The sequence below is a fragment of the Podarcis vaucheri genome, assembly GCF_965113315.1.
Source record: "Podarcis vaucheri genome assembly, chromosome: 5".
In the NCBI taxonomy this organism is placed as follows: domain Eukaryota; kingdom Metazoa; phylum Chordata; class Lepidosauria; order Squamata; family Lacertidae; genus Podarcis; species Podarcis vaucheri.
The window spans coordinates 95336987-95359193 of NC_138763.1; the positions used below are offsets into that span (position 1 = coordinate 95336987).

At 44.8% G+C, this 22207-nt stretch overlaps 2 protein-coding genes across 4 annotated transcripts in view; one reads left to right on the forward strand and one right to left on the reverse strand.

Moving 5' to 3' along the window:
* The window catches only part of CHUK (component of inhibitor of nuclear factor kappa B kinase complex), a 30171-nt gene extending 17305 nt beyond the window's left edge, over positions 1–12866 (forward strand). The window contains exons 13-21 of the mRNA XM_082223108.1: positions 423–574; positions 1340–1401; positions 1597–1706; positions 3962–4011; positions 4645–4741; positions 7824–7971; positions 9154–9290; positions 9855–9954; positions 11975–12866. Of these exons, the coding sequence (XP_082079234.1) occupies positions 423–574; positions 1340–1401; positions 1597–1706; positions 3962–4011; positions 4645–4741; positions 7824–7971; positions 9154–9290; positions 9855–9954; positions 11975–12001 (883 nt within the window). The 3' untranslated portion in view covers positions 12002–12866. The remainder of the gene's footprint in view (positions 1–422; positions 575–1339; positions 1402–1596; positions 1707–3961; positions 4012–4644; positions 4742–7823; positions 7972–9153; positions 9291–9854; positions 9955–11974) is intronic.
* A 410-nt stretch (positions 12867–13276) lies between these two features.
* The window catches only part of ERICH6B (glutamate rich 6B), a 38550-nt gene continuing 29619 nt past the window's right edge, over positions 13277–22207 (reverse strand). For all 3 annotated transcript variants that reach the window (XM_082223132.1, XM_082223133.1, XM_082223134.1), the window contains 4 exons: positions 20543–20631; positions 18856–19008; positions 16015–16243; positions 13277–13590 (listed from right to left, as the gene is read on the reverse strand). In XM_082223132.1, coding sequence (XP_082079258.1) covers positions 13360–13590; positions 16015–16243; positions 18856–19008; positions 20543–20631 — 702 coding nt within the window. In that variant the 3' untranslated portion in view covers positions 13277–13359. The remainder of the gene's footprint in view (positions 13591–16014; positions 16244–18855; positions 19009–20542; positions 20632–22207) is intronic.

Consider the following 22207-nt stretch of genomic DNA (forward strand, 5'->3'; position numbering starts at 1 on the left):
ATTATAGTGGCTTCCTGATGGCATAAGATTTTGTGGGGGGACTGAAGCAGAGCAGTAAGCAATAAGACGAGACAGACAAGGGCCTCATGCTTTGAATACCCCTACAACTTTTTTCAGCCTCACTCCCATATTCACTTATGGTTCATTTTCTGGGGGTTGCATGTCAGTGATGGGCAAGAAAGTGGTATTCATGGGCACATTTCAGCCAGGCCAAAGCACTGAGCAGGGCCAGTGTAAGGGCTGGGAAAAGGAGGTGTAACCTTGGGAGAGTCCTGCTGGCTGTGTAGATAGGCCTGGGGGAGCCACCTGAAGTCCACACCTGACACCCAGGATGTGGACTTCTTAAAGCTCCATGCAGACACAATAGAAATTCTCTACACCATGAAGCAATTGCTAACACCTGCTTTGTTTGGCTTGTCTAGGCTGAGTCTTCTTAGGTACAATGCCAATTTAACCAAGATGAAAAACAACATGGTGTCAGCATCTCAGCAGCTGAAAGCAAAGCTGAAATTCTTTCAGCAGAGCATCCACCTTGACTTGGAGAAATACAGTGATCAGATGACATACGGGATATGTAAGTGTTTGGAGGAGCTGGTGCTCAGGACCGCATTAGCAATAGGAAGGGGCGTCCCGTCCCATTTCGCCACCTAAGGCAAAATGGAATTGCCGCCTCCTGCCCCCCTGTGATCCCCTCCCCACTTCCGCTACCACTGCGCCCCAGCTCTCACTGAACTCAGTAGGAGCCAGGGAGCTCCTCAAAGAGTTGCTGCTCGGCTTATTCACCTAGGAACATGGAAGAGAAGTGGTGGTGCTATGCATCAGAATGCCTCCCTCTCTGCTGTGGAAGTGGTGGGACGTCCACCGCTTGAGACAGGTGCCTTATGGGCAGGCCAGCTCTTAACTATAGGATAGATCTGCTTTTGAGACCCATCTGTACAACGGTGGCTGCAGTGCTGCTTTACTTCCTATAATCTTTCAAAGTTCAGCAAGGCCAAATTCAGGGGAGTTTGCCTCCTGCCCTCTCCTAGTCCTCCTTATTTAGAGCATACTTCGCCTTATAAAGTAGGAGGGAGCCAGTGGCAGAGAGAAATGGCTGGTGTCAAGCAAAGCCTTGTAGTTGTTGCCATCCAAGCCTGGCAGGTGACTGGCAGGTAAATCCGTTGTAAATCCGGCTTGAGCTCATAAGCTGGCCAAGGTTTTTCAAAAGGGGATCTGATTTTCCTGATTTTTGAAATTCATCGGCATCACCACTTCAAAATGTGCATGTTTTTAAAAATAAAGGCTGTTTATTTTCAGCGCATGTTGCTGCTTTAAATTAACCCAAATACGTTTCTTTAAGCCTCGGAAAAGATGCTGAAAGCCTGGAAAGAAATGGAAGAAAAGGCCTTGCAGTGTGAACAGGTAAGGAATATGAAAATGCTGTGAAATGTGCAGTGATTAACCGGGGCTTTCAGTCTGCCTCACCACAGCAGAATCTTGCCACCGCATAGTAATCGCCACCGTCAGTGTGCACATGCACACACTTTCCTATCAAAAGTGGGAGGAGAAACTCCCTTGAGATACTTCCCAGTGTATAGAATTCTCTCTCGTTTTCAGGCTGGAGATATTGGCTACTTGGATGAGCAGATCATGGCTTTGCACACAGAGATTGTAGAATTGCAGAGGAGTCCCCATGCACGACGTCAGGGCGAACTCATGGAGAATCTGTAAGAAAAGAAGCTATTCTCATAGGCATTTGTAATTTTTTGCAGGCTAACAAGTTTAAGGTGTTCCATTATTTGTTAGTATCTTACTCTTTTGCACTGTATTAGTGTGGGGATTTTTTTAATAGTCTCTCCACTCTTCAGGACCTAGATGGCTAATAATAGTATAGGTATTTAAAATCAGTGCTTTTTTCTGGGGGTACGCAGGGGTACGCATACCCCTAAACATTTTGTGAATCTTTGTACTTTTGTCCATTTACTGTATTTTTCCCAATTTAAACTATAAAATGGTGATTTTCTTGAGTCAGAATGAGAGTACCCCTAAACATTTATTTTAAGAAAAAAGCATTGTTTAAAATAATACTATAATTTTGGCATAGAGCAAATATCCTTGTATATGTAGGGAACTTAAGGTCTGAAAAGAAGCCTGAGAGAGTTGCTTCTCCCTACTTGCACTAAAAAAACAACAACATGCATTCAGTTACTGGACAGTGAAAACCCATCAAGGATTGAGTCCGCCAACTGGGTGTCATGAACAGCCAAGTCATTAATTGTTTTGCTGCTTGCCTGCGATTTTAATAAGCAAGGAAGATGTGCCCTTTCAGTTGCTCAACAATACATGGCTGGTAGACTTTGGTCATTATTAGTTGTCACAAATTTTGCAATCCTGTGCCAAGTGCTCAGCATAACATCTAATGTTTGTGGGTATAACTTGTGCAATGGAACCCCTACTTCCCCCTGCCTTCCTTCCAGTTCTGTTCTGGATTTCCCCCCAGCCCTGCAGAGCAAATTGAAGTCCTTGTGCAAACAGGACAACTTTGTTGGATCTTGCAGATCCAAGATATATTTAAATCTGTTTTTAGAATATTGGGCAACAATTAAAAAGTTGGAAGTATGAGAATCCTGAGTACAGTGGTACCTCAGGTTACAAACACCTCTGGTTACAAACGCTTCAGGTTACAAACTCCGGTAACCTGGAAGTAGCACCTCGAGTTACAAATTTTGCCCCAGGATGAGAATGGAAATTGCACGGCAGCAGCGGGAGGCCCCATTAGTGAAGGTGCGCCTCAGGTTAAGAACAGTTTTGGGTTAAGAACGGACCTCCGGAACGAATTAAGTTCGTAACCCGAGGTACCACTGTATTGACTTTTGAACACTCAGGTTCAAAATTACCATTTCCACTATGCTAAAGTGCCTACTGGGGTGTGTAACTTTTCTAGGGTATTGTGGTTAACCACATGACGCCCTGAAACGGTTGCTATCTAATAGATGAAACCAGTATTTCCTTGACCCTTCTTAGATACCTGTCCTGGGTCTCAATTGCACATTGTGTGAATTCACACAAATGTGTCAAGACTTCAGCAGTTGGTTCATTCTGGATCCCTGGTGCACAAAATAGACTGGCTGGTTGTCATTTTTCTAGGCAGCCATATAGTAATGAAAGCCCTGGATGATCTTGTGTTGTGATTTATTTAGAGCCAGTTTTGACCATGAAAACTGGAGAGAAGATTGGGTCTTCTTGCAGATAGACCTGTATGTGTAGGAATTGCCCGTCTATCTTGCTTAAGATGAAAATGTTTCCTACTGTTCATTAGTTCATTTCCCCCCAAAAATGAAACCAAAATGACTTACAAAAAAAGGATAAAAACAAGTCTGAAAACGAGGACAGGAGGTTAATACACAAATTTTGTGTGCGTAACAGATCCAACCCCCCACCCCCAAGAGCGAGTCAAAATACAGTGGTGCCCCGCAAGACGAATGCCTTGCAAGACGGAAAACTCGCTAGATGAAAGAGTTTTCTGTTTTGGAGGTGCTTCGCAAAATGAATTTCCTATGGGCTTGCTTCGCAAGACGACAATGTCTTGCGAGTTCCTGCTGGTTCCCCCCCCCCCCCTTTTTCCAAGCTGCTAAGCCGCTTATCAGCTGATCCGATCAGCAGATAAGCCGCTAATAGCGCTAATCCGCTAATCCTTCAATGGGCTTGCTTCGCAAGACGAAAAAACCGCTAGTCGAAGAGAATCACAGAACGGATTCTTTTCGTCTTGCGAGGCACCACTGTAACTTGCTGAGAATTAGCTGCCGTTACTTTCTACCAGGTGAAAGAAAAATACATGTTTTTTCCCCCTTTACTCAAAGCTTTTACATTGTGACACCAATTGATTGATTGGCTAAACCGATTTCATTTCTGGAAATGCCACAATTGATAGCAAAAAAAAAAAGGAGAGGAAACTGTGCTTACAATTTTTATCTTTTTACAGTGAGCAAAGAGCTATAGAACTCTACAAGCAATTAAAACCAAGACCCCCAGGTATGGAAATGGGTCCAGAACATTTTGTGTTAAATGGGAGGTTTTGCAAAGAACAGTAAGGCAGGCAAGTGCTGATCTGGACAGAGGTTGTCGGCAAAGGATGTTAAGCAAGCCCGGGAACATTCTGGAATGTTAAATTTAACAGATTAGAAAAAGCAGAAGTGAGTGACTGAATTGCTTACATGCCTTGCATATTTTTTTCATTCTTTTCAAAGTTTATATGATCATTTCTAACGCATCTCAGTTAGAGGGTAAGAATTTAGAATATGTAGACTTTCTGCTGCCCGTTCCTGTAGCATTAATTATGAGTTTCCATCTTTTTGCCACCTAACTACTACAGTTTTTTAAATGGTGTTTACAACAGTCTGTGAAACTCATTGCAAAAGAAAAGAGGGAGGCATGAAGCAACCATTAGAAATGAAAGGTTTGTGAGATTACAAAATATTCTAGCTACGTTTATCAAGCCTGCAGTTTCAGACTTGTCCTAAACAACTAACCAGTGTTTAGTAATGGGAAATGTGTAGATCAGTTTTTCTTCTTGTCAATGTTTTTTTGATGTTTATCTGGTGGTTTTTTAAAAAATGGCTTTTAAGAGGAGCACTGTACTGATCACGTGACAGGTATCCCTTTCAGATCATTCCTACAGTGACAGCACAGAGATGGTGAAGATCATAGTCCATACAGTTCACACTCAAGATCGCGTGCTCAAGGAACTCTTCAAACATCTTAGGTACAACGTGCATCCCTCTTTCTGCAGATTCCTGCATCTTCATTTCAATCTGATATATGACTAAGCAAACATATATTGATAGCCCATGAGGCATGTTAGGCCTGTGCTGAGTTTAAGATGTGTCCACTCTATAGTCACCCTTTTCGTTGATTTTATCTCTGTCCCTTAATGTTAACAGTATTAAGTTGTTTACATTGTTTGCAGTTTTGAAGGGAAGAGAGGCTAGATGTGTACAAATAAGTCTCAAAAAGGAACATAGATGCCTGTGTCTAGTTTTGTTTTGTTTTGCTTACATTGCTTCCGGTAAATACAGTGGTACCATATTTTTCGCTCTATAAGACGCACCAGACCACAAGAGGCACCTAGTTTTTGGAGGAGGAAAACAAGTAAAAAAATTATCAGAATCCCAGAAGCCAGAACAGCAAGAGGGATTGCTGCGCAGTGAAAGCAGCAATCCCTCTTGCTGTTCTGGCTTCTGGGATAGCTGCGCAGCCTGCATTCGCTCCATAAGAAGCACACACATTTCCCCTTACTTTTTAGGAGGGGAAAAGTGAGTCTTATAGAGCAAAAAATACGGTACTTAATTTGTTCCGGAGGTCCGTTCTTAACCTGAAACTGTTTTTAAACTGAAGCACTGCTTTAGCTAATGGGGCCTCCCGCTTCCGCCGTGCCGCCGGAGCATGATTTCTGTTCTTATCCTGAAGCAAAGTTCTTAACCCGAGGTACTATTTCTGGGTTAGCGGAGTCTGTAACCTGAAGCGTATGTAACCTGAGGTACCACTGTATCCTGGTTGTGAGGAAAAAATATATCTGTGTACTCCTGACAATGAGGAATAGTCGGGTGGCTAATCTGTGGCTGTCCAGACTATCATTGGTCCCTGCTAGAATGCCTAGTTCAGGCATGGCCAAACTTGGCCCTCCAGCTGTTTTGTGACTACAACTCCCATCGTCCCTAGCTAACAGGACCAGTGGTCAGGGATGATGGGAACTGTAGTCCCAAAACAGCTGGAGGGCCGAGTTTGGCCATGCCTGACCCTAGTGGCTGGGATGATAGAAGTTGGAATCTAACCTCTGGAAGACCCATGTTAGCCAACCCTGCTTTAAGGTAGGATCTGAACCATTTATAACTTTACATTAAAACTTTTAATTGTTACTGGGAAGTTGTAAATGTCATAGAAATTCTACTCAATATTGATCCAAAGCAGGTTCCAGCGTATAATTATCAGAGTAACAATTTAAACACGTTGCAGGATTCCCAAAAAATAGACCAGAGGCAATTATATTTCATCCAGCCGAGCTTTGCTGCTACTGAAGGCAAATGAGCATAATGGTCACAAATCCAATACATTCAGGATTGGCACTGTCCATAAGAAAACCAGTTGCAGCAGACTTAACTTAAACTTACAGTAACTTACAATAAGACTAAACCTTAACACTGTCTATATAGAGAACACCACACCTTAAGGAAAAGAGATAGAAAGAGAAAGGTGAAAACCCTGGCCCTACTTTTATAGTCAGCATGACCTTTACAGTTTAAACCAGCTGTACTCAGCTTCTCTGAAAGAAGAACCCAAACATCATGAACCTTCTGCTTGCTTCTTTCACACAGAGAAGCTTCCACTACCCTCTTGAGTTACAGTGGTGCCTCGCAAGACGAAATTAATCCATTCCGCGAGTCTCTTCGTCTAGCGGTTTTTTCATCTTGCGAAGCAACCCTATTAGCGGCTTAGAGGATTAGCGCTATTAAAGGCTTAGCGGCTATTAAAGGCTTAGCGGCTATTAAAGGCTTAGCGGATTAGCGGCTAAAAGGCTATTAGCGGCTTAGAAAAGGGGGGGAAGCGGGGGAAAATCGGAACACTCGCAAGACGTTTTCGTCTTGCAAAGCAAGCCCATAGGGAAAATCATCTTGCGAAGCAGCTCAAAAACGGAAAACCCTTTCATCTAGCGGGTTTTCTGTCTTGCGAGGCATTCGTCTTGCGGGGCACCACTGTAATTAGAATAGGACAGAACTCTACACATCAGAAACGCAAACTGATAGTAAAGCCATAGAGCGCATGGGCAGAATAGGTGAAATGGTATTTTATTGAGCCGGTAAAATGTCATTTCATTGACTGCAATTCCATAAAAACATAGCTATGGCGTCCTGATCAAAACACCCTAATATAACTGGATGGCAATGGAAACCTTGCACGGCGGCTGTGTGGTGAGAATGCACATATCTACAGATTTGCGTGATCTGGTGTTCTGATCACGTGGCATCTCCTAGTTCTACATACTTCTGCTCTCCGTGTGAGTAACGTGTGTTTTCCTAAGGGGCTAAAGGTAAACAGCCAGAGAATTTGTGATTTGGGAGGGTCATGGATTAGGGAGCTAGAAACCGAGGTAAAAGGAACTGAGGAAGAAAATAGTACCGAGAAAAGCAGGAGCCAAGGGACTGCGAGGGGAGGGGGGGATATTGAGTGGGACCAGTAGGCAAAGAGGAGTTGTGTGTTGCTGGTAGGAAAGCAGCAGACCAGCAGTGCTTTCCTGCGGGTTTTTCCAGGAAACTTCAATGCCAGCTTGTTGTTTTCTTGCTTGTATTAAATCTTGTGCATGTTGTATTTGCTGTGTACTTTTGAAAAGCAGGTTCAAATGTTACCGTTTTGGTCCCTTTTCTGCTCATTTATACCTTAAGATCAACACATATCCTTGGGGCTTCTGGGTATAGTGGTACCTCGGGTTACATACGCTTCAGGTTACAGACTCCGCGATCCCAGAAATAATACCTCGGGTTAAGAACTTTGCTTCAGGATGAGAACAGAAATCGTGCTCCGGTGGTGCGGCGGCAGCGGGAAGCCCCATTAGCTAAAGTGGTGCTTCAGGTTAATAACAGTTTCAGGTTAAGAACGGACCTCCGGAACGAATTAAGTACGTAACCAGAGGTACCACTGTACTGACGATGCAGCTTCTGAAGCTCTGAACCACAGGATCCTGGCAGCACATGAAATGCATATTGTATCTTTCTGCAATAATTTTGTTTCTGTTGTCTAGATGACGGAAAATTGATGTCCAACATCTTTTTTCTTTTCTTTTTCCATCACAGCAAACTGTTGGGTAGTAAACAGAAGATTATTGATTTGCTTCCAAAGATTGAAGTGGCTCTGAATAATATCAAAGAGGCTGACAATTCAGTGATGCAGATGCAGGCGAAAAGGCAGCGGGAAATCTGGCATTTGCTGAAAATTGCTTGCGTAAGGGTTTGCCCTCTCGATTTCAGAAGCATTAAGAAGACATCCTTTTTCAACCAATTAAACATGATGTTACAGATAACTGTCTATCCAGAAGTGCATTGTGCTGAAGTTGAAAAAATGACATGGGATTTATTCCAGGAAAAGAAATTATAATTGCAGTATAGGTCTCACCGCTAGGTTTACAGGAAGAAATATTTGCTTGTTGCCTGTTGGATTAGTGGCAATATGGCAGTTCGTCTCCAAACAAATTCCCAAAAACATTTGTATTGGTTTTCTCTTCAGGTGTGTTCTTCCTGGTATGCCCCACGGAGAGCCTCAAGGTCCATAAATAGCAACACCCTAGTGGACCCGGGCCCTAAGGAAGTTAGATTGGCTTCAACCAGAGCCAGGGCCTTTTCAACTCTGGCTCCGGCCTGGTGGAATGCTCTGCCTCATGAGACCAGGGCCCTGCAGGATCTGATTTCTTTCCGCAGGGCCTGTAAGACAGAGTTGTTCCGCCTGGCCTTTGGCTTGGAGCCAATTTGATTCCCTCCCTCTCTTTCTTTTTTCTTTTCCTTCTCCCCTGCGATGAGGCTACATTTTAATATTTTAATGTTTCAATATTTTAATGTATTTTAATTTTGTTTTTAAGTTGTAATTATTCAACTTGTTTTTATTATTGCTTGTAAGCCGCTCTGAGCCCGGCCTTGGCTGGGGAGGGCGGGGTATAAATAAAAATTATTATTATTATTATTAAATGTAATAGCTGCATTGTATGCTGGCTAGACAGACAAAATGCAATTTCAGACATTACAATGTATGGGGGGGAACCATGGATGGATTTGCACTTTCCTTTATACTACATAGTGTATCGTCCTATGTGCCTCATATCTTTGGGCCTCGGAGATTATAAATTTCTCTCCGCAAGCAGCGGGAGCGCTCCCGCTGCTTGCGGAGAGGTCCGCGAAGCCTGGAGAGCGAGAGGGGTCAGTGCGCACCGACCCCTCTCGCTCTCCAGGCTTCAGCGAAAGCCTGCATTCGCCCCATAGGACGCACACACATTTCCCCTTCATTTTTGGAGGGGAAAAAGTGCGTCCTATAGGGCGAAAAATACGGTACTTTGCTGAAAGGCAACAATTGGATGAATCTGAAAATTCTGGAGCTGAAAACTGGGAATTCTTTTTTCTTCTTCTCTTTTTGTAGACTCAGAGTTCTGCCAAATCTCCTGTTAGTTCCAACGTGGATGGCACAATTACATCCTCAGTACCTGCATTGCTCTCGCAGACATCACCAGGAAATGCGCTTCAACCTCTTTCTTCTATGGAAACATCTAGAAATGTGTAAGCCTAATGGAAATTAGCAATTTGTTTGCTCTTTATAGCCATGGTTAAATTTTAGCCACTTACGCTCCACTTCCACTAGAAATTATGATACTGAGTAATAGTGAGAGGGCTTAGTTAAAGGTAAAGGGACCCCTGACCATTAGGTCGAGTCGTGACCGACTCTGGGGTTGCGGCGCTCATCTCGCTTTATTGGCCGAGGGAGCCGCCATACAGCTTCCGGGTCATGTGGCCAGCATGACTAAGGCGCTTCTGGCAAACCAGAGCAGCACACGGAAACACCATTTACCTTCCCGCCGGAGCAGTACCTATTTATCTACTTGCACTGCGTGCTTTTGAACTGCTAGGTTGGCAGGGACCGAGCAACGGGAGCTCACCCCATCGCGGGGATTTGAACTGCTGACCTTCTGATCGGCAAGCCCAAGGCTCTGTGGTTTAACCCACAGCGCCACCCGTGTCCCTTACAGTGAGAGGGCTTACTCCTGGTCAAAACATGCTACATAAAATGTGGCGTTTACCAAACTCTGACTACTCAGTTGGGATAATCCTGATTTTCCTTTTCAGGCCACCGTTTGCACATCTGATAGAAGAAAATCTAAGCTACCTCGACAATTTTAGCACTATTATACAAGAAGCAAAACGTGACCAGAGTAACAGCATGATGGTAAGTCTAGAGGGCTCCACTTGGTGTAGATTTTGAATAAGAACCTTTTGCAAAATGAGCAGCAAAGACTCTTCTTCCTTCTACCCCTGGAAGATAGAGACAAGTTCTTCTGTAGCCTTTTATTCAATACATCTTGAGCTGAGCTGAAGTGGCTCTTTCAGTTTTGTGCGAGGGTGGTAAAATTTGGGGGCGAGTTCAGAATCCTTTTGAAATTTCAGATAACTTTTCAGTTTTAGCCCTGTTGGCTGAGGATTGGGAGAGGAGAGGGGCCGTTGATTTCCTTTCCCTGCTTGCAGAATTTTGTTAATAATCTTTAAATACTCAGAACTCTCCAGTTGCTTGCTCAGTGCACTTGCTCCAAAAGGTTAATATTTTCCCTTTGTGAAAATCAGCAAAAAGAAGAAGAAGAGAGGCATCTGTTGAGTGGGCTGTGTGGTAGAACAAAGAGATCTATCATGGGAGCAGGAGGGCAGGAATGGTAAAAACAGATCTTTCATTGCTCATCCTATTCCCTGTAGCCACATTTCAGCACTGTGTTTGAGGGCACTCAACAGATATGACTCCCCGTCCGCGCATCCCTTCCCTCCCTCTGTTAGTCGCAGACTTCCCAAGCATACCACTCATGCTTCAACTCCACAACTCTCTCTGTATATTTTGCGCTGTGTAAAGGAATGTATGTGTCACTCGATTTTCTTCCACGTCTGAATTTCACTAACGGCTCTCTTCAGTTTTGGTTTGGATAGCTTTCCAAGCGGGCGACAAATTTATCAGGTGCATGCATTGATGATGACTAGTATGTATCCCATAATAAACCTGTTGGTCTTTAAGGTGACCAAGCTTCTAAGTTGTGTTTGCTTCCATAGACAGGCACAGCTACCTCTCTGGAGGGTGAGCAATTTGTTTTATTCATAGCATACTCTGGGTTTGTTAATGAGTCCCAAGTCTGGAGCATGGGGTTAATTGGGGTCAGACATTTCAATAACCCCATGATAAACCCCAATCATACACCTTCATTATCAGCCCTTCTGGTTTTTCTGGTGGAGACTACCCTTGAAAGTGCCACAAAACTTCCATTAGGCGTTTTCATATATTATCCCCTCTTAACATTTTTCATGTTAATGGTTTGTCTTCAGGGGAATAAATCATTTTTGTCATGTTGTCACCAAAAGGCCAGGTCGTGTTCTGTTGGTTTTCTGGGCTGACCTTTTGACTCTCCGGTAAAGAACAGCCTCTAATTAAAACACAAACCAACCAATTTGCAACCCCCTCCTCCACAAGGCCGCAAAATGTCTGAAATTATATTTCCCTTCGCAAGCCCCAGGGTCACTGTTATGGGAGGGAGTCAGAATGCAGCCTCCTGGATGGTCGCCAGATTCTGTGTACAAATCTGTAGGCTCAGACCATCGCCCAACTTAAAATAGTCTGGCATGAAAATCCGCAAACTCGGTTCCATGGGTGACTCTGAGTCAACTCCCTGGGATAGTTTATTGTTGCACATTGTTTCTAAATTTATTGTTGTACATTGTTTTAATTGTCTGTTTTAACCACATTTGCACATCAGTTTCTAATGCTGTGAGTGTCATCTATTTCAGAGGCTTCTACTCTGCAGCCTCTTATAGTTGTTTTAACTGCGAGTCTTTTAGTTCTTACGCTCTTACAGTTGTTTTAACTGCATGTTTTTATTTGTTTTTAGTTCTTATCTGTTTTAATTATCAGTTTTTATCCATCCATTATCCGTGTTCAATCTTGTAATTTATTCAGATGTTTTATCCTATGCTTGTTTCTTTGTCCTTATTTGCTCCAACATTTATCAGTTTAAAAAAAAATCCTAACTGCTATTTTATTTATATGTTGTTGTTTCTTTATCCTGCTCTGTGACCATAATAAAGTTCATTCATTCAGCTTCTATGTTAAATGACTACCTGAGAAGTCTCCTCGGTTATCAGTTTGCTCATCTTGCTCTTGTTCCCTGCTTTTTACAAGGGAGCACAGTTGATTGTTGTCCTGCTTTCTTTTGCAGAGTCTCGATTGGAATTGGCTGAATTAGCTGAGTGTGTGAACAGAACTTGGAGAATTCGCAGGGGTGCTCTGTGTGCATCTGTCCCGTCCTGGATTTATGATCACCTCCTAAATGCAACTGCCACTGCCTGAGAACCTTGCAGTTGAGGATGGCATTTTCATACATACCTGCTAAATCGTTCTTCTAAATCCAGGTTTGAGTGGCTCCAACCCTCTTAATAGAGTTTTGCAGCTGCTGTAGTCAGTCAGCGGCCTTACACCCCTTTGCAACAAACATCAAGGTCTGCTGATTATCTTCAGAGTTCCTCTTTCTCTTTAATTAATTGAGACCTTGTCAGACATTGCCATGCTATATTTGTCCATTCCTGCTGGAACTTCTTGGAAAGTTGGCTGACCCTGCTTTTCACACTAAGATGTATAGTCCTGATGGAGTCATGGGGGCATATAGTGCAATGTAATGAAATGTACAAAGAAATGACACAAATTGCCCTACATGTAGTTACTGAATTCTACTACGGCAGGAACTAGAGAGAAGACATGGAAAAGTCTGTAAATAGTTTGTAACATGGTTCATGAATTGGTTCCCCCTTTTCTCTCTGGTTCCTTAAAAAATGATTGATATTCGTTCAGCATGGGTGGGGGAATCTATGGTCCTCCGGATGTACTTCCAACCCCATCAGTCCTAGCCAATTGTTTGAGAAGATGGGAGTTGTATAGTCCAACATCGTATGTGAAAGGCCACAGGTCCTCCATCCCTGTAACATGGAATATTTTGATTATATATCATCTATTTTTAAATATGTTGATTTTTGTATCACCTGACTTCAACCTAACTAGGGTGGGTTACAAATGTAAAAAAAAAAAAAAATGAATAAAATGATCCTAATCAGCAATGGGTTTTGCGAGCTCTGTTGTCATTGCATTGGAACTGTAACAACATATAACAGCTCCCCAGTATACCTTTGGAAGAAAGCTGCCCTTTTGGGAAAATTAACAGTTTGGGGGCTGATAGCACCCCTTTGGTTTCTGGAAGTCTCCCCTAAGTTTATTATGAAAACTACAACTTATTTCAAATACTTATACGTAGGTGTGTTTTTCAGAAATAGAGTGCTGTGACAAGGCACCGGACCGCTGTTCTCTTTGCAACTCTCTGTTCCCCCATGCCAGCAAATAAATGTTCCTACCTGTATAATTCAAATTGTACGATTACTCAAACAGTTGAACCGGTTACGCAGCTTGTACATGTTTTTACAATCTCAGATGTGTTTTGTACAGAACTTGGTACACACTACAGCAAACAGGGTAAACTTTCAATGACTGAAGTCAAGTTTACTTGTTTTAACGTGGAAGTAGCTCAGCAGCCGTCCCTAAATAACAGGCATGCAGTCATCTTTGTATAGATCGAATTCTCATTTTCTGTCGGCGATGTACATGGTCATACATGTCTGACACGAGGAAATAGAAGTATTTGGTTTCTTCAGGTGGAACGAGACACAGCTCTTTCAGTAGATTCTGCATGCTGGCTAAGAGCCTTCTTATCAGTAGAATCTCGGAGCCAACTAGCTGTCCTGAGGATGCAGGTCTCTGAAGAAACTTCAGCATGTCTGGATCTTTCAGCTACAAAAATCCAAATTTAAGATCCACAAACTGAAAAAACCAAGTATGCGTTTCATAGAGATTCTAGGCAGATTCCACTACTATACAGTGGTACTTCGAGTTGCGGACGGGATCCATTCCAGAGGTCTGGCTGGATCCTGAGGTTTTCGCAACCGGAGAGACCACTTCTGTGCATGCAAGCGCTGCGGTAGAACGCATGCGCAGAAGCACTCTACCGCTTTGCGTATGCGCGTGCGGCAAAAACCCAGAAATATACTTCCAGGTTTGCTGCTTACGTATCCCGAAGTTTACATAACAGAGAGAAACGTAAGTGGAGGTACGACTGTATTTTGTTCTGGAAACACTCCTGGATTAAGAGCCTTGTACGATTCTAAAAGAGGGGGGAGATTCTGAATGTAGATTCCTCTGTTCGCTTATGAAAGTCATAAGTACAGAATGTGATGTAAAAGGGCTAGATATATTTTGTCATGTTAGCTTTCATCATAATTTTGAGTAAAGGCTGCAAGTATGAAGGTGCTTTCCGGGTCTCCTTTCCTAGAAATGCAAGGTCCGGTTCACTGCAAGAGAGTTTAGAAGCTTTGGATCTGGTTTCAGTGCCAGCTTCAGCTGGAGGGACATTCATGTTTAACCAGGATGACATTCTGGGTAAGGAAAGGCAGCATGCGAATACAGCCGCACAAAGGAGCAGCTCCCTTTTTCTTCAGTCCAGTCCTGGCTCATGACAAGGAAGGAGGATTTAAACCAAGCCACACCATTTTTACTTGCAACAGGCATTTCCCCGCCTAGAAAGGACTAGGGACTTACATGTAAAGTTCAATGTTTGTAGGCCTGAATATCCAGTTTGCGTCTAATTTACTAATTTAGCTTGGGCTTTTTTTCTTGAGTCCACACCTGGATCTGTTCCCCCAGTTTAAAAAACAGAGGCAGGCAAGCTGGAGAGAGACCTCATATTTTGATTATTCCTTATTTATCAGTATCACGTTCATATGCATTCCACCTTTCCTGCAAGGAGCCCAAAATGACATTCATGGGTCTCTATCCCTCCTGTGTTATCCCCACCACAAACCCTTGAGTTAGGTTAGGCTTAATATCCATCCACCTTATTCCACCTTCTGGATTAACTCAGTGAAGTTGTTTAGCTAGCAGTGCCTTTCCTCGCCTCCTTTCCCGGTTAGAGGGTAATACTGAAACATCTACAATACCTACTGCTTTTCCCAAGAAGAGGAACGTAAGGTAAGAAAATTCTTACTTTCTTATGTAAAGCTTTTACTTAGGGAAGCATTAAAAAAAATCTGAATCGTATTTTTCTATTTTTCCCTTTTACCATCTTATCGATTTTTATTTCTTTTATCTATTTTTCCCTCCCCCCTTTCTGCATTTTTATCGTATCTATATAAGAGTATTGGGTTTTTGTTAAAAGGAAGGGGTGGGTTCTACCTCCAATTATGAACTTGCACAGTCTTAAAGAGGGGCGCTCTTTAGCCAACTTTTGCTAAACTCCAAAATAATAATAATAATAAATTTTATTTATATCCCGCCCTCCCCAGCCGAAGCCAGGCTCAGGGCGGCTAACAACAATAAAACAGTACAAAAGTACAGCATAAACAACACTCTAAAAACATTCATTATAAAATTAATTAATTCAAGCCACTGGCAACCATTGGGCCAGAGCTCCGCGAAGATTGCCAAGGGAGGGAGTCAGGCTGTGCCCTGGCCAAAGGCCTGGTGGAACAGCTCTGTCTTGCAGGCCCTGCGGAAAGATGTCAAGTCCCGCAGGGCCCTGATCTCTTGTGACAGAGCGTTCCACCAGATGGGGGCCACAGCCGAAAAAGCCCTGGCTCTAGTTGAGGCCAGCCTAACTTCTCTGTGGCCTGGGACCTTCAAGATGTTTTTATTTGAAGACCGTAAGTTTCTCTGTGGGGCATACCAGGAGAGGCGGTCCCGTAGGTACGAGGGTTCTAGGCTGTATAGGGCTTTAAAGGTTAAAACCAGCACCTTAAACCTGATCCTGTACTCCACCAGGAGCCAGTGCAGCTGGTATAGCACCGGATGAATGTGATCTCGCAGCGAAGACCTCGTAAGGAGTCTCACTGCAGCATTCTGCACCCGCTGGAATTTCTGGGTCAGTCTCAAGGGCAGCCCCACGTAGAGCGAGTTACAATAATCCAGTCTGGAGGTGACCGTCGCGTGGATCACAGTGGCTAGGTCAGGGCGAGAGAGGTAAGGAGCCAACTGCTTAGCTTGGCGGAGATGGAAAAATGCCGCCTTTGTTATAGTGGCTCGTTGCTAAAATTCTTTGGATTTCAGTTCACGAGCCACATTTGAAGTTCAGCGAAAGTTGGCAAACATTTCTGACAAACGGAGGGAGCACAGTTTAAGATTCCCTGCCACAGGCGTGTGAATGAGAATGCCACAGGCACTCACTTTCAGCTTTGCACCCACATTCAGCTGAAGGCAGTCGTGATTATGAGTAAACGTTAGGAAAATCTGGTCCTGGGCTTCAATTTTAACCTGGATGTAAAGATTCAATTGAATGTAGATGGGTTGGAAAGGAGGTGCATGGATGTGGCTGCTCTTGTCCCACCAATTCCAGTGTTTCTTCCTAACTCCCTTCCGGTCAAAGTACGAGCCAAGGCAGAGGTCTAGATTCAACCTGTTTGGGGGCGGGGAGGGAATGAAACAAAAGACATTGGAATAAACTCTTTGATTTCTGATGGAGGAACAACAAGTGCGAAACTCAACAACCACCTTAGAACACATTAGTCTTGTGGCGTGAGGGTTTGTTGAACCCTTCCTTATCCCGTTCCCGAAGGCAGTCCTCTCCGTGAAGACTTAAGCTGGTCTATGATCTTAAAAGTTTTGGGGGTCGTCGTTTATTGCTGGACAGAAAATAGCAAGGACTGAATCCTTTGGCAGGAGACAAAGGAGGAGAGACGTAATGGCTTTGAGCTGGTTGAAAGTGTAGTTTTAAAGCATTCGCTTCTCCCCTGTCTTTAATCAATCTCCAAAAGGAAGGTTTTGCAATCTGTGAGAGCCAGCAGAACAGAAGGCAAGCCTATTCTCTCCAATATACCTTATTAATAGGTACAGTGTATGTTTCTCACTGTGCATCAACTACCGCAATGTATCCACTCTATATATTTTATTTCCAAGTTGAACCTTGGAAGCCTTGCGAGTCGCACGTTTTGGCTCCTGAACGCCGCAAGCCTGGAAGGGAGTGTTCCAGTTTGCGAACGTTCTTTGGAACCCAAACGTCTGACGTGGGTTCTGATTGGCTGCAGGAGCTTCTTGCAGCCAATCAGAAGCCGTACCTTGGTTTCCGAACGTTTTGGAAGTTGAATGGACTCCCAGAACGGATTCCATTTGAGGTACAACTGTACAAACTTTTTGCTGCCTCACAACTTTGCTGCCTCACACTATTACAAACATTCTGTCTGCGCAAGCACTTAGTAGTAGTAGTAGTAGTAGTAGTAGTAGTAATAATACAGTGGTATCTCGCGTTTAGAACTTAATTCGTTCTGGACGTCCATTCTTAACCTGAAACTGTTCTTAACCAGAAGCACCACTTTAGCTAATGGGGCCTCCTGCTGCCGCTGCGCAGCCACTGCACGATTTCTGTTCTCATCCTGAAGCAAAGTTCTTAACCCAAGGTCCTGTTTCTGGGTTAGCAGAGTCTGTAACCTGAAGCGTTTGTAACCCGAGGTACCACTGTAATAAATATTTAAACCCCACCCATCTCACTGGGTTGCCCCAGCTACTCTGGGTGGCTTCAAACAAATATAAAAACACAATAAATCATTAAATATTAAAAACTTCCCTAAACAGGGCTGCCTTCAGATGTCTTCTAAAAGTTGTATAATTATTTATCTCCTTGACACCTGACAGGAGGGCATTCCACAGGGAGGGTGCCACCACCGAGAAGGCCCTCTGCCTGGTTCCCTGTAACTTCACTTCTCACAGGGAGGGAACTACCAGAAGGCCCTCGGCGCTGGACCTTGGTGTCTGGGCTGAACGATGGGAGTGGAGACACTCCTTCATGATGGAAGGAATACCGCTCCCCTCTCCTCGCCCTGTTCTCTGCGCACACAGACCCAAGCCAATTTGGGGCAGGGCAGGGGAAAGGGGGGAAGAGAAGTCCCATTGCACGAATGAAAGTCCATTTGCATGGCTTCCGCTGATGGGGCTGCATAGGTGAAACCCACTTAACATTTTAAAAATGTCTGCATGCAGGCATTTATCCTCTGTTTTCTACGTACAAATCCCGGTGAGGCTGTACAACTCCTGAACTAAGCTGCCTGCAAGCAGTTTGGTGATGGATTAAGATGAACAAACTGAAGATTAATCCTGAAAAAGAAGGTACTGCGATAAGGGAACAGGGTTCAGAGCAGGGAAGTGCTACCTGTTCTGGACAGGGCTGCATCCCACCTGAAGGACCACATTGGCAGTTTGGAAGCTTTTCTGGACTAAGCGCTGCCTGTTCAAGCAAAGGGATCAACGGTAGCCAGGAACGCCTTTTCCCAGCTTAGGCCATTACAGTTAAATAAGTTATCCTACAAAAACCTAGACCGGGGTTTCCCAAACTTGGGCCACCAGCTGTTTTTGGGGACTACAAGTCCCATCATCCCTAGCTAGCAGGACCAGTGGTCAGGGATGGTGGGAATTGTAGTCCAAACACACCGTATTTTTTGCTCTATTAGACTCACTTTTTCCCTCCTAAAAAGTAAGGGGAAATGTGTGTGCGTCTTATGGAGCGAATGCAGGCTGCGCAGCTATCCCAGAAGCCAGAACAGCAAGAGGGATTGCTGCTTTCACTGCGCAGCGATCCCTCTTACTGTTGTGGCTTCTGAGATTCAGAATATATTTTTTTTCTTGTTTTCCTCCTCCAAAAACTAGGTGCGTCTTGTGGTCTGGTGCATTTTATAGAGCGAAAAATACGGTAGTTTTGGGAAGCCCTGGCCTAGACCAAGGGTCAGCAAATTTTTCAGCAGGGGGCCGATCCACTGTTCCTCAGACCTTGTGGGGGGCCGAGCTAAATTGGGGGGGTATGAATGAATTCCTATACCCCACAAATAACCCAGAGAAGCATTTTTAATAAAAGCACACATTCTGCTCATGTGAAAACACGCTGATTCCTGGACCATCTGCGGGCCAGATTTAGAAGGTGATTGGGCTGGGTCCAGCCCCCCAGGCCTTAGTTTGCCTACCTGTGGCCTAGACTTTCCCCGATTTCATAGGAAAATGTCTGAATGCTTCCTTTCCACTTACCAGATCTTCCCGTTACGGTGGTAGCATACTGCAAAGCCCTGATTTGCAAAGCAGGCCTGCATTTCGTATGACAGGTTGTCCTGTAGAACGATGTATGTGAACTGAAATTCTTTTACGTAGCTAATGAGGATAGCAACATTACCTGATGGGTAACTGATTAATAGCTAAGGAAAAAAAGAGTATTTTCACATTGGCGCTTCCTTTTTAATTTTGCAAACGTTTTGCTTTGTTAATATTCTTCACTCAAAGCTTGTTACGTATAAATTACCCATGGACTTACTAATAAACACATTCCCCCCCCCCCGAGTCTCAGAGGGTTGAATCCTTTCGGTGCGATCCCTTGAGTCAAGATGTCAAAATGTTTTTGGTTTACTAAGAGACTTTGTTCCTTCCCGAAAGGATTCTCTCTTTTTTAAAACATTAAAGATTTTCATTAGATTTTCATAACTTTAAGCAGATAATTTCAATTTGTTACACATTTCTCTTATAATTTTGACTTCCCACCTTCTTTTCCATGTTGTTTTTATACCCATCCCTTTAATATACTGTAAAATATCACAATTTTCACCAAATGCATATTCCACTGTTACAGGGATCAGCAAACATTTTCAGCAGGGGGGCGGTCCACTGTCCCTCATACCTTGCAGGTGGGGACTATATTTTTTTGGGGGGGGAATGGCCCCACAAAGATCCCAATAGATGCATTTTAAATAAAAATAAAAGGACACAGCATGCCAGGCAGGCCCCACAAAGATCCCACAGATGCATTTTAAATCAAAGGACACAGCTTACCTGTGCCTTGTGAGCGGTAGGGGCTGTTGATGGCAGAGGCAGAGGGACGATGAGCGGCGCGAAAGGGCTGGCTCCAGAGAGGGGGGTGCTTAAAATGGCGCTCAGCCAGCTCAACCCAGCCCAGCCCCCTTCCTTCTCTAGGCAGGGCAGGGAGAAGCCAGAAGGAGGGAGGGAGAAGGAGGAGGCGGTGTGTGTGTGTGGGGGATGAATTGGCGCAGGGAGGGAAATGGTGCAGCCCGAACGAACAGAATCCCCCTGCCGATCCATATGGTGATTCCCAGACCGTCCACGGGCCGGATCCAGAAGGCAACTGGGCCGGATCCGGCCCCCGGGCCTTAGTTTGCCGACCCCTGCTCTATTACATCACAAATTTCATCTAATATATGTATTCCTCTATTTCATATATTATCATTTCTTCCTGTTGCTCAAATTTCAAACCCTGCCTGCAGTTTCATTTGGTTGCTAAATATATTTTTTCAAATCATCCAAAAAGGCTACCTTCTATGATATGCCTGAGACAGTTTCTCGTTCACTGTGATCTCTGTGCGGATGCACATACAGAAAATTATGCAGGTGAATCTTCAGGACGTTGTAGACACCCACACACCTGTAGCAGGTGGGAGCCGTGAATCCAGTTTCACATTTTAATGGACTGTGATTGCTCACTTCCTGTCTTGGGTCAGTCGTAAACTCTCAGCCTAAGATACCTCACATGGGTGTTGGGAATATGCAGAAGGAACCGTAGTGTCCTATAGTCTGCTGGATACCTTTTTTGTACTATAAACAGCCGCACATCTTCCCATCCCCACCCCACCCCACCTTACTGCCAACTTTGCGCCGCTCCAAAGGCGTCAACCATTCTTAATCTAGCTTTATGATTGTTATTGTCGGATATTAAACTTGGCCGGTTCCATCTGGGAAAAATAGATAGAATATCTTCCCATCAGAATAATATCCTTTCACGGGCTTGGTAGAATGGCAAATCTAAGGGGAAAGCGGGAGAAAAGGGAGAAGATAAGAGCATGGTTATTTATCAATTCTGGAAACTCATTGGTAGCCAGTGAAAATAATTCCGGAAATTATTTTGTATGCTCTCTGCACCAGCTGTAGTTCCTGAACAGTCTTCAAGGGCAGCCCTGTGGACAATGTATTGCAGTAATCTAGCCCGGAGGCCACCAGAGCACAGACAAGTTGAAGTTCAACGCTGAACAAACAAACACATGTGTAAGTTGCCTGCTTGTGTTATCTAATGAGAAGAGACGAAGGTTGACAGCTGTAGAGAAGAAAAGTGTATCTGGCTGGATTAGGGTGCTCAGAAGACAGAGTGCTGCTGCTGGGTGTGTGTTGTGAATGAATGGATGAAGGGAGGGAGATAAGGATGCGGGGATGAAGGGGAGAAAGATGTGATAGCCTGGGATTCAGACTCGGAGGCTGAACCTGAGGAATCCCAGCCTGCACAGGAGCCCCCGCCTCCAGAACCAGCTGAGCCGGGGCTGGGGCTTGAGCCTGAAGGGTCCTCACCTGTGCTGGATCCTCAGGTGCAGGCACCAGCTGAGTCTGCTCTGGCTCCTGAGGTGATGGAGGACCCATTGCCTGCAGGTGCTCCACTCTCAGCCCCGTCAGGGGAAAGTGAGGTTGCCTCAGGGTCCGGTAACCCTCCAGCCTCTCCTGAGCTGCAGAGGCTCAGGGCAGAGAGGCGGAGGGAACTAAGTTCCTGCAGGAGGAGTGCTTGCCTCCAGGCCAGGAGAGGCAAGTCACCCGTGGACCGGGGCCGCCCTATGTCTCTGGGGAGATAAAAGCCAGCCAGTCCCAGGTTGCGGGAGCAACGTTGTTGGTAGCCTGTTCCTGCCTTCACCCTGTCCTGCTCTCCTGCAAGAGTTCCTGACCTCACCCGACTCCTTGCCTTGGACCCCATTTCAGCCTTGACGGACAGCCTCCATACCGCACCCTCGGACTGGACTCGGACCTTGCCGCACGGTTAACCCTCGGGACCAGCACAAGAGGGCAGGGAAAGAAAGAAAAAAGGTATCTCCTTTGCCTGCCTACTTTGGCCATCGTTGGTAGGAAACCCCCAACCACTTCCCCCAGTGACATTCAAGACCTCCTAGGATGCCCATGCCTGTTGTAAAGAACGTGACCACCACGCTTCGGAAAAGCTTTATGTGTCTGCACTATGATAACAAGGATGTGTGTGATCTGCAAGGCAGCATGATTGGCTACTGTGAGGAATGAGGAGGCAGCTGGAGCCTCAGCCCATTGCCTGCTGAGTCTTGAGTCTCCCTAGCGACACGGGTGGCGCTGTGGTCTAAACCAGTGTTCCCCAACCCTGGGCCTCCAGCTGTTTTTGGACTACAATTCCCATCATCCTTGACCACTGGTCTTGCTAGCGAGGGATGATGGGAGTTGTAGTCCAAAAACAGCTGGAGGCCCAAGGTTGGGGAACACTGGTCTAAACCACTGAGCCTCTTGGGCTTGCTGATCGGAAGGTCAGCGGTTCGAATCCCCGCGACGGAGTAACCTCCTGTTGTTCTGTCCCAGCTCCTGCCAACCTAGCAGTGCA